General features: G+C 51.8%; 1 protein-coding gene across 11 annotated transcripts in view; it reads right to left on the bottom strand.

Annotated features, from left to right (window-relative positions):
- Window positions 1-11,960, bottom strand: part of KCNQ2 (potassium voltage-gated channel subfamily Q member 2) — a 78,482-nt gene extending 66,522 nt beyond the window's left edge. For all 11 annotated transcript variants that reach the window (XR_012631375.1, XR_012631376.1, XR_012631377.1 and 8 more), the window contains exon 1: window positions 11,665-11,960. Coding sequence is in view for 8 of the 11 variants with exons in the window: in XM_074887904.1 (XP_074744005.1) it covers window positions 11,665-11,960 (296 nt within the window). In the remaining 3 variants the exon portion in view is untranslated. The remainder of the gene's footprint in view (window positions 1-11,664) is intronic.
- Between the last annotated feature and the right edge of the window lie 400 nt (window positions 11,961-12,360).

Raw genomic sequence — 12,360 nt, 5'->3', positions numbered from 1 at the left:
GGGGGAGTGCAGGCTCAGGGCCTGAAGGGGCAGCTCAGAGGAGGTTTCAAATTATATCTGATTTCTGTTGCGGAGAAGAAAAACATCATCAGCAGCAAAAGGTCAATGCAGAATTTCTTCCTACCCCTCATTATCTGGTATGGTAAGAGAGAAGCTGCTAATTAAGAATAGCATTAAACGTATCTAGATGTTAAAGGGAAAAACATGGAAAAGAAGAAGAATACAGTGCAAAATTCTGTGATTGCATGTCATGACTGACAAATTACAGACAAAAAGCTCAGGAAATTCTCCTTTTCTCCAGGTCTTTTCCCTTCCTTACAGGCATAGCCATAACTAAGACAAAGACAACCACAGTGATGGGCATCCAGTAGCCACAAGGACCAAACCAGGTCACATGAAGGAAGTTTCTTTAGTGCTGATACAGATTAAATGCATCGGTCCCTCAGGCTATGGAGACAGAGCCCTCATGAAGTGCCAGCAATTTAGTTCAAGACATAATGACATGAGGACTTGTCCCTCTGGCTCAGGGTGATGCTTAATTGGGTGTGAAGTCAGCTTTTGTATGAACATTGCTATTAGCACGCTGGCTTCTCTGCAGCTTCCCAGAGAGCTGTTACATGAGGGGGTCTCCTTGCACCCCCAAACTCATATGCAGCGAGGCAGCTTTCTGCAAGGCCACCAAGCAAACATGGGATGTGTCTGAAAAGGGCCATCCCAGGAGAAACGACACAGTGAAATTCCTCCAAACCTGGCAGCCCCTGCACTGGTAATGTCTCAGAGGAGCCCGTCTGCATTTGTCCATGGCACCTCCAGTCCCTGCTCCGATACCAATTACAGCCACTCGGAAATATCTCATCTCTCCTAAATAAGAAAAATCCCACCGACCGAAAACCCAACAGCATCAGCAAATCAACCTCAGGGGAGAAAAGGAGGTACAAATCATGCTTCCCCCTTGGTCATGAGCCACCGTAGAGCAAGACTTGCTCCTAGACATGGACACACACTACACTGAAGCCTTACGAGCTGTCCTAGCAGCTATGCAACCCCGAGATAGACAAATGTCCCATGCAAACTCCTACCCATGCTCCAAACAGCCACGCTCCTTCAGCCAGGAGAGATGGGATCAGCAGCACGAATCTTCCAAACGATGGAGCCAGTTTGAGGGCTGGTTTTGCTGCTCATTCAAGCCTGGAGTCTTTATATAGAGTCAGGGCAGGATCCAAAAGCGGAAGAGAGACACCCACTCCCAGGGAGTGTAACACACACACTGAAATAAATAGCTCCCTGCCTAAGGCGATGACTCAGGAATCTCACTAGTCCTTAAAGCACAAATCATTGCTAATAAACCTCAGGAAACTTGGAGGAAGGCCCAGCGAGAGGTTAACTGGACAAGACATGGCATTTCCAGCCTTGCCAGAGACAGAGGAAGAGGAAGGATGAATAACCATAGAATTAAACCAACGTCCAACATTGAAGCAATGGCCACACCAGCCTAAGCCCTTCATGCAGTCTACCTGCTTCGAGAGCAATGAGTAGTCCTTGTTACTGGGGAGAGGTTTTGGTTTTCACTGCACCTCCTGGAAACACTCAGGCTTAACCACCATATGGCTTGAAGTGGCAGGAGGCAACATGGCCTCACTCACTGTTTGTCCAGCTGTAATATACAGATATTTATCTTTAACTCCTTTGCTCTCCTCTTGAGTGAAAGATGGAGTGTTCTTACATCCCTTATTACGTTCTATCAAGTAACGAACCTCCGAGCAAGCATAAACTCAATTAATGGCCGCTACGAGACTCTGAGTTGTGCAAAAGCCTGTAAACACGAGGAGAAAAGGTCTCCCAGTGCTGTCATTTCGCTGCCACGTATAACGGGTGAGCAGTGAGAAAGCAGATAAGCCCAGTTCACAGCCCTCTACCTTCATTTGTAATGAACAGCATGATCACAGCAAACTGCCCCAGTATGGGTGATCCATGTCCCGGCGAAGATGTGCCTTCACCCTCCCAGCCCAAAGTTATCTCTGCTGAGGTCCTCAGACTATGGGATTTCCCACTAAAACAGGCTGGCTCGTGTCTCTTGACACTCTGCTCTAGCCAAAGCCAACCCCACTTTCTTTTGCAAACCCAAGGAGCATGAATAGAAACCAACTCACCAATTCAAAAGCAAATAAGCAGCTCGGCAAATACTGTTAAAAAGAAAAATGGAGCAAAGATAACATTTACCAGCAGTCCCCCAACAACTACTTTATGCCTTTCACCTGTCTTGTCCGTTCAACACAAGAAGTCCTTACAGCAGGGACTGGCTCTTTTTGGCTTGATGTACAGAACAGAAGCTTGTAGACTTCTTCCATTAGGGGTGCTTGCACACTGCTGTAATATTAATAGAGTATGGTTTTCTCCTTGGTATTCATTTTAACTATTGACTGAAGTTTTTCTTTTTCTTTTGCACCATGTATTAAGTTTTTCCAACCATACCAAACCAAAGTTGCAACAAACACACCCAGCAGGTACCCAGACACAAGCTACTGCACTACACAAGAGACAGAGAAGAGGTGTACGTGAGTCACCTTTGAGTCAGGATTTCTGCTAGCTTTTTTTTTTTTTTTTTGTGGGCATCATAATAACTTTATAGAGAGTGACAGCGTATCTGTGGAAGCTGCATTAGGATTGCCTGCCCTGCCGTGCTCATCCATTGCAGTGTGCGACAGCAGCTCAGCTATCGCCCCAGTCGTATTTTGCTTTGATGCTGTCACCTCCCCGGGCTGGCAGAGCTCTAAACAAGAAAGCAGGACTTCCAGGCAGATCAGGGTTTGCTTACAAATGAGGTATTTGTGAATCCCTGGGAAAGACCCTCCGGAAGGCAAAAATCTCTGCCTCTTTCAATCTTCTCCTAAAGACAGCAAGTGTCAGCCACGATGGACTGTCGGGATCCTCAGATGGAGAGCAGTCGCCTCCTAACCCAAGCAGGGGCAGCCACTCCCTCTGACCTTGCCTGTCCTCTCATTTATTTGCCCTGTCCCACCCTCCCGGGGAAGGCATTAAAAAAGAAGGATCTCTGAATGAAGACTGACCACTGGGCACTCCTCCCCGAGAGCCTAAACAGAACTGTAGCTGCTTAGAAGCTATAATCAGTATTAATAAGGCTTGATTACCTTCTGATTTCCCCTGGGTCCTGGGTTGCAAGTCTGCAAGGGTTGATCAGGGTTTGCTATAAAGGTTCCTTTCTCAAAACAGCTTCACAAACATGGCTGAGTAAATGCAGATATCAGAACCTGGCCATCCCATTTCCATGTGGATCAGCTCCATCTCTCATCTCGACCTTACCTGGGAGGGTGTCCACAGTGTAGTTCTGGCTCTGAGCACCCCAGTTCCTACAGGCTGTGGCAGGAGGTGGGAGGTGCCTCAACTCACTCTAGTCTTCAGTTTGAAATTGTGCAAAGCTCTGTCTTCTCATTGTCTGGACTCATCCCACCCGGCTTTCACCTAAGGTATGCAAGGGAACTTAGGCTCCCTCTGTCATCAAGAGAGAGAAAGAAGGCGGCAGACCTGCCCACCTCAGCCTGCCCTGAGCCTCCCATGGGATCTCCACAAGGAACCCAGCAGGCATCTGAGCATCGCCAAATTCAAGCTGAAAGCCACTCCACCTGCAATGTCCGGACACTCTGCATCCTGAGACAAATCAAGTGACTGCTCAGCCACAGGGCTTGCAAAGCCGAGGCTGCTGCTGCACCCAGCAGCCCCAGTGACAGATGCAGCTTTAAATCACCTCCCTACAGCAGCAGGAGTGAGAAGTGAGAATATCTCACAGGTCTTCTGCTCCCCATGCTTTGAAAAAGGCTGCCCTTTGGCATCCAGTCCACTCAAAAAAAGTGACCGGATGGATGCTTACCAACACCAAAGCTTTCCACACATCTAAAAATCATGTTAAGAGGCTGGAGTGGTACTGAAGACAGACCAGAGAGAGTTCTGGAACAACACTCCAGTTTCCTTCGTTTATCGGCAGTTACAGTCAAGAAGCCCCAAGGCAGTAATAAAGCAGCTCTCACCATCCCAGCCAGTGATTTGTGTGAGATACTCCCCATCAAACAACACCATATGTAACTAATTCAGTGCTTTAAAATAAATACACACGACCCCCCCCAAGCACTTCCAGTGTGTCACAGGAGGCTGTGCTCACAGTTTATCCAGGATAAGGCCAGCAGAACTGTTAGGGGAGGTGAAGTCACCCGCAGGTTCAGTGAGCTGATGGTATCACACAACTTGTTCTTACTGGAGAAAAAAGACATTTTTCTTTTAAGCTGGGTGGGTGGGCACATCCACCAAGGGACCACATTTAAATACCTCCTCCTGCAGCCTGGTGGGGCCGTCTTTTGCCACAGGTGAGTGTCAGAGTAGCCCATGTGGTTTTGGCTTGCAACTCAATTCGGTTCACCACCATAAACATGGTGGTGAAGGACCCAGCTGCACCAGCCAAACCACTGTACCCAGTGTCCTTCTGCACTACATGGTTCTGCCATTGTGTGTTCACTAGTCAAATGAGCTGGCAACACAGCTCCCATCTCATGAAACTCAGTTTAGATCACCACAATAATCTGGTTTTGCAAGGCGATTCCTTTTTGACCATCAGGGGCTAAAAGCCATCACATGATTCTGCAGCAAGTGGAGACCTTCTCTCTCTCTGATGCTTTTGGGAACTGGGGACGTTTCACACCAACAGAGACAGGCTCATGCTTGTGTGAGAAGCACACCAATAAACAAAGTTTAATCCTTTGCAGGAACCACTCTCCATCTTCCCCAGTTCTCCTGTATCTACTTTACAGGAGATTACATAGCTGAAAAAGGGACTGGCACATCTCCCTCCCACCACAATTTAAAGAGGAATCTGTCCCTCAAGAACTGACTAAGAAACCACCTAAGCATTTAGGCTACCTTAAAAGGGATTATGCAGGGCTAAGTGTTTGCTGCTTAAATCCCAGAAGCCAAATACCAAACTTACATGCTTTTTATCCTGGTAAGCCCCGCTGATGCCTAACTGACAGGCAAACCCTCTGCCCTGCTCACCTTGCCCCACCAAACAAATCACATAGTGTCTCACCCTGCTAATGTCCCCTCCCTCTGCTGCAGTGCAAAAAAATCAAGAAATCTGATTTTTGCCAACTGCATGTCTTTAAGCAATGCCCATCTTCCCTTTAGTACAGGCTTTGGGGCTTGCTTTTTGGGTTATTCCCTCTTACAATAAATTGAGCCATAGCAAGACTCATCTGGTTGAGGTTTGTTGCAGCGCAAAAAGGAGGTCATCAGAGGATCAGGGTGTTTTTCATTTCCTTAATGTCAGTGTGGGGTGAATGTGACGACTGGAACGTGACACATTAAAGCAACTGAAATCAGGTTGCACCCACCAAGCCCTGACTAAGCAGCTGGAGAAGAGCTCATGAGGCATCACACCACGAAGGTCTCCCTGGTCCCCAGGGTGGACACAACTGTCTGGCTGAGGGCATCAGCACCAGAGGTCAAAGCCCGGCAGGTCCATTAAACTCAGAATATGTGGGAGATCCATGTTGGTCCCTTCATCCCACATACTCAACTAGAGGAACCCAGGATGTCCCTGCATGTCATTGCTGGATGGGCTGAGTTCGGTGGCATCAGCTGGGTGAGGGCTTGCCATGAACCACCACCCCGCAGTGCCTGGGGATGGACAAATGAGACTGCCAAATTACATTTACCCCTAATTAGCAAATGCCGTAAAACAAGTACAAAAAAAACCAATGTAAGTGGAAAATAAAACAAAACATGAGAGCTGCCTAAAAACCCAACCCAGGCAGCAGAAAAATAACTGGCGGTTCCCAGAATCATTCAATCTGATGCAAAAGATTATCTGGGAATGGATCTATAGGAAATAACCATGTTTTCAACAGTCCCTGAGGAGTGGAAGGAGGATTCACAAGAGAGGTCACCTCTGCACTGAGAAACCCCAGACCTTCAGGGAAGCAACGGCATTAACTCTCCATCCTCCCACCGTGCCTGCCGCGGCCATGCCACGATGCGGGCAGTGCAGAGAGGAGACTTTCTGGAGAGAAAAGTGGCTTCTGGCTGCGTTAAAAGGGAAGAACAAATGGGATGGGGATGGTACAAGGAAATTTTAATAGAATTAAACAGCAAGGAAACGTTCTTCCTTATTATAACTTAAGTCCGTGCACTTGCTTAATTAACTGAATGTATGGTGCACAGTATGCAGATAAAAAATGCACCCAAACTATCTTTAACGTAGGTAAAAAGACGCATTAAGGTTGCAAATTCAAAGTAGGAAATGCAAGAATTACATTGGTCCTGAGCACACAGCTTTAGAGGTGTCTGAAATACACGCTGTTTTCTTGCTACTGCCCCAAATCCACCCCCAGCTCTTCAGCTCAGGGACCAAACATGAGCAGCTCACCCAGGGGATCAGCAAACGTGTCTCCAGATGCATCAGGCTATAGGGGTGCCCAGTGCAAGCACCTCACTTAGGCTGGCACAGAACACAGTGATCCCTCCTGAAATGAGATGGCAGGCAGGGACAAAAATCACTTCCAAGTATCACAGCCCTTCAAACTCAGCGTCACTGAGTTTTGACACTGTCCCACACGTCATCCTTGTCTCTAAATTGGAGAGACATTGATTTTATGGAGGGACCCCTTGGTGGATGAGGAATTGGCTGGATGGTCGCACTCCAAGAGTTGTGGTCAACAGCTCAGTGTCCAAGTGGAGAGCAGTGACGAGTGACCTTCCTCGGGGGTCGGTGTTGGGACTGGCGCTGTTTAACATCTTTGTTGGTGACATGGACAGTGGGATCGAGGCACCCTCAGCAAGTTCTCTGATGACACCGAGCTGTGTGGTGCAGTGACACGCTGGAGGGAAGGGATGTGCCATCCAGAGGGACCTGGACAGCCTGGAGAGGGGGGACGTGCAAACCTCATGGAGTTCAACAAGGACAAGGTCCTGCCCATGGGTCAGGGCAATCCCAAGCACAAATACAGGTTGGGTGAGGAGTGGCTGGAGAGCAGCCCCAAGGAGAAGGACTTGGGGGGATTGGTGAGTGGAAAACTGACTGTGAGCCAGCAACGTGCACTCACAACCCAGAAAGCCACCCATGTCTTGGGCTGCATCAAGAGAAGTGTGGCCACCAGGCTGAGGGAGGGGATTCTCCCCCTCTGCTCCGCTGTTGTGAGACCCCCCTGCAGTGCTGGGTCCAGCTCTGGGGGCACCAACAGCAGAAGGACACGGACCTGCTCAAGCGGGGCCAGAGGAAGCCATGAAGATGCTCGGGGGGCTGGAGCACCCCCCTGTGAGGACAGGCTGAGAGAGTTGGGGGGTTCAGCTGGAGAAGAGAAGGCTCTGGGGAGACCTTAGAGCGGCCTCCCAGGACTGAAAGGGGCTACAGGAAAGGGGGGAGGGACTCTTGATCAGGGGTGTAGGGATAGGACAAGGGGTAACAGTTTTAAACTGAAAGAGGGCAGATTTAGGTCAGATCTAAGGAAGAAATTCTTCCCTGTGAGGGTGGGGAGGCCCTGGCACAGGTTGCCCAGAGAAGCTGTGGCTGCCCCCTCCCTGGAAGGGTTCAAGGCCAGGTTGGACGGGGCTTTGGGCAACCTGGGCTAGTGGAAGGTGTCCCTGCCCATGGCAGGGGGTGGGACTAGATGATATTTAAGGTCCCTTCCAATCCAAACCATTCTGTGATTCTATGACCACGATGCACAGAACAGATTACAATAGCCAAGGTAAAAGGACTAGAAGAAAAAAAAAATTTTTGAAAGAAATAAAATGGAAGAATTTTGGAAGCAAAATGCCTCTCTGTGCAGAGAACTACCTCCAGATCTAAGTGCTGCTGCATCCCTCAAAAAGCCTGGCCTGCTATTTAGGCACAGCTCAACTTTTCAAGTTTCAGCTCAACCTTGAACAGAATGAGGCCACGTGCGGTGTTGCTAAGGCTCTGTCAAAAAAACAAAAAAATACACAGAGCAGGAGGGGTAATAGAAAAGAAAGGTGCTGAAATACTGGGAGAAGATAGTGGAGGCTCAGACCTCCAGGAGCCAGAGTCCACCTCCAGCCACACTCAAAACTGGGACCCACCAGGCTCAGCTGTCCATGGGGCTGTGCAAAATACGTAGCTATAATCTCCTGTGAGCGGGTCACCCAGTTGTGTCAGTGTAGGAAGAGCTATTAAATATAAAAATGAATCACAACACAGAAATATAAAATAGTGCTTTTGCTCACAGAGGTAATTGCGCTTTTACAGAGGCAACATCTGAGATGAGACCATGTTAATGAGTTTGGGGCTGGGACGGGTGGGAGTTGCTCTGAATTTCCCTGGTTTCTTATGCATGAAATGGTGCAAAGGGGAATGAGCAACAACAGGAAGAGGAGGAAGGGAAAGAAATGAGATGGTTTGGATCTAGGATGCACCTTTGGAAATAAATGCAACTTGCACGGGCATCTCAAGGTAGTGCATCAATCGCCCAGTGCAAGACCAGCCTGGGAGATGGGCCTCTGCAGATGGGCATTTATCAGAGGTACTTACTCAGAGGCACCTCTCCTATTTATTAAAACATCTCCATGCTGGAAGAGTCTCTATAATTTGCGTCTTGGCATTTGGGTGCAGGGAGGCTGCCTGAGCAGCACAGCAGCCCCGGAGCAGCTCCACACCTAGAAATGTAGTTGGGTCTATAAGCATCTCTACAGCTAAAAACCCACCCTTGCAGGGTCACACACTCATTCACACTGGAAACGGGTCCTAAATCCTCATGCGGAAAAGTCCCCGTGAGTAGCAGGAGCAGAGAAATAGGGGTGCTGGCAGATAGGGTCAGGGGTGGAGGGGCTGAGCAGTACACAGCCCAAGACAGCAGCAGGACTGGGCTCCCTCATCCAGTCTTCCTCAGGACTCCCACTCCTGCGGTATGAAGGCTAAAGGTGCTTTTGTGCTCAAGGCTTTGACACAAAATGGGGTTTTGGGCAGGAGGGGACAGCATGACCCCAATAGCAGGGGTAGGGCACTGCACCAGCCATCAGGACATCAGCAGTGGCTCCAGCTCTCCCAAACTTCACGACCTTGAGCTAGTCTCTTCATCCCCCCATATCTTTGAATAAGCAGCCACTAAGCTTTTTATCTGTTCTGTCTGTCTGGATTACAGACTTCTAGTTACAGAAACGCAGGAAAGCCCCTCCCTGCCCCATTCAGACACATACAGATCTGGCACGGGCCACGCCAGGCTCACCCAGGCAGCAAAGGGTGATAACTGGTGCATGAGCTTATTATCCTGGAGACTTTGTATGATGTTTACCACATCCTCCAGCTCTTTAAGTAATATGTTAGCAAACTGCCAAGGCTAAACCTATCATATATAGAGTTCAGAAGAGTGGAGTCCATATAACTTCCCGGTATGCTGTCAAAAATTAATTATATCACTGATGCTTCACAGACATTGGTGCAATTACCACCTCAGCCCTGAATTCAGCCTCCATTTCCTGACAGGTGCATGGGTGGGGGTCAGAGGATGGTTTTGCAGTGGTTCAGTCTCCCCAAGGTGATCTAGGGAGGCCGCCCAGCTCCCAGCACATCGGTTTCTAATGGGAGGGCACAGCTCCACGTGGTGCCACAAGCAGGTACAAGTGGAGTCACGAGCCCAGGAGAAATGCAGCTGCTTGGGATGGTGGGGGGAGGCAGCTGAGGGGATGCAGCTCCATGGTGAGAGCCAAAGGGCACCTCAACCTGGCACCAGGGACAGGGCATCCACAAGAAAACGAGCCTGCCAGGAGGGCAGTTTGGGATGCCCCCGCTCCTGCCTCATGAGGATTAGTCTGCCCAAGCTAATGCCCCTGCAGAGAGCCAAATGGGCCAGAAGTTAAGACAGAGAAGACAAAGCTGTTGATAAAGCCCTCAACTCAGGGCTACCCCTGCCACTTGCCATTTGGCTTTCAGCCCCGTCCATCTCTGTCATTGTCACCCCAGTGTCCCCAAGCTGGGGTCTCACCTGTATTTAACAACATACAGTGCATGTTGCACACAACATCCCCCATCCTCAGCACACACACGGGCAAACACCCAGCTCACAACGTGAACGCTCAGCCCCTGCACACAATCCTGAAGGATTTTGTGACACAAACCACCTACGACTCCAGAGGATGGCCCTGAGCACGGAGGATGCTCAGGACTCCCAGCGTTGGACTTCACACTCCTCCTTGTAGCTGCAGCTGAGCTCCAGAGATGCTCCTTCTTCTCCTCTCCCATTTCCCTGGGGGGACGAGGTCCCTGCAAGGACCCCAACTCGCTGCAGTGCACAGGGAAGCTCCCCCTTCCACCCAGCGATTCACCTCTCTGGCTGGACTCACCAACACCTCCCTGGAAGGCCTCAATGTACAAAATGGCTGAGGAGCAGAAAGCACATCCCAACACCTTCTCTGAAACAGCATGACGGCGAAGGGATGGTGGAAAAAAAAACCCAAAAGCAAAACAAACACAAAAGGCCCAAAAAAATCCTCTTGCTGGGGCTGACAGCGGCCCTAACCATGATGAAAAACAAACACAAGGGAATGAGCACCTCAGCCTGAGCCCAGGCCTGCAGACGAGCCTGGTGGGACTGTGGAAAGTCCCAGAGGGAAGGGAGTTGCAGTAACACAGCAATTTATCTTGACCCTCCCTTTGCAATCCTCTGAACAACGGGAAGTCATCTGCTCTCCCGATGCAGCAATGCCTTCAGAGATGGGCATCTTTCTGCCAAACGGCGGGTCAGATGTGGCCATTTCTGGCTAGAAAATCCGGGGTGGCAGAGGGGAAATGTGCACCCTGGGACCGCTCCTTTGTTTACCGCTCCATCGCTGTGCAGTCAGGAAGCCCCAGACACTGATTAGCATTTCTTTCTAGACACATCTCCAATTCAGCCACTTCCCACAGGGGGACAAGAAACACCTCCCCAAACCCAGCGCAGAGCCACAAAACCCACCCCAAACCCTTCGCAGCCACCCAGCAGTCAAAGATGGGGCTGGGGGGAGAAGGAGCGCTGGGGGGGGGGGGGTTGGAGGGGCGGGGAAGGGGGGAGGAGAGACAGTGCCTGAGCGGAGCTTTTTTGTTCCTCTGCTCACAGCATTGCTATGGTGATTTCAAGCAAGACGGAGGAGCAGTCCCTACCCATCACTCCCGCTGCTCCAGCCCCCTGCACCGACCGCATGAGCAGCCCCTTCCCCCGCAAGAAGAGGGCAGAGGTGGGGGGGGGGAACACACGGGACACACACGGGGGGCCGGTGCATTGCACCTCCCCGGGGGGAGCCACCCCCCAGCTCTGCAGGAGCAGCTTCTCCCCACCCACCCCACCCCGCCTAATTCCTTTCACCACCGCCCGGCATCGCCACACACCCCGGGTACCGGCGGGGCCAGGGATGCTGCGGCCGCCGGCTGCTCCCGGGGGGCTGGGGAGGGGGGGGTGGGCGGGGGGTGTCTCAGCCTCCACCACCCCTCAGCATTCCCCTCGGGGGTCCCCAGCCAGCCCTGGTACCCCCGGAGCATCCTTCCTCTTCCGCATGCATTTGGGGGGCTTGGCGGGGGGTGGGGGGGGCAGACCCGAACCAGGTGTATGTGGGGGTGTCTGTCCCCGTCGGCTTTGCCCCCCCCCCCCCCCCCCCCCCAGCCCTTTTACTCACACGTATGCGTGGTAAATGAAAGCCCAGCCCCGCGGTCTCTCCAGTACATTGTAGAGGAAATTCTGCAGTTTGCGGTAAAAAGCATTCCTTTTGGGGGGCTTGCCGCTGCCCGAGACCCCGGAGCGGGGCTTGCTGAGGATGCTGCCCCGCTTGGTGCTCTCGGAGCCGGCGATGAGGAGCGCTCCGTCCCGGCTGGAGTCCGGGGCGCCGGGGTCCAGCCCCACGAAGCCCACCTTGAGCTTCTTCTCCGCGGCGGGCCCCGGGTAAACGCCTCCGTTGCGGGATTTCTGCACCATGGTGGCGGTCGGGGAAAGGGGAGGGGGGTTGGGGAAGGGGGGGAGGGGGGTGGGTGGGGGGAACCGGAGGGGCCGGGGGCGGCGGGGGGCTCCGCCCGCGCTCCCCGCCGCTGCTCCGCGCCCGGCGCAGCCGAAGCCGCCGCAGGAACCGGCTGCAATCCGCTCCGCCAGCGCGGCCCCGCCCGCCGCCGCCCGCCCCCTTAACCCTTGGCCTCCCTCGGCGTCCCCCTCCAACATCAGGCTCTCGCACTAGCACCCCACCCCCCCGAAAAATCCGAGTTTGCCACCCCCCACCCAAAAGAAAAAAAGTGGGCTCTAACACCCCACCCACCCCCCAAAAAAATCAGGATCTGGCATCATCCCCCCAAATGTAGGCTCCAGCATCCCTCTCTGAAATCAA

Source organism: Strix uralensis, chromosome 18 (genome assembly GCF_047716275.1).
Source record: "Strix uralensis isolate ZFMK-TIS-50842 chromosome 18, bStrUra1, whole genome shotgun sequence".
Taxonomy (NCBI): domain Eukaryota; kingdom Metazoa; phylum Chordata; class Aves; order Strigiformes; family Strigidae; genus Strix; species Strix uralensis.
The sequence above is the reverse complement of the archived record's forward strand: the minus strand, read 5'-3'. Positions and strand labels throughout refer to the sequence as shown.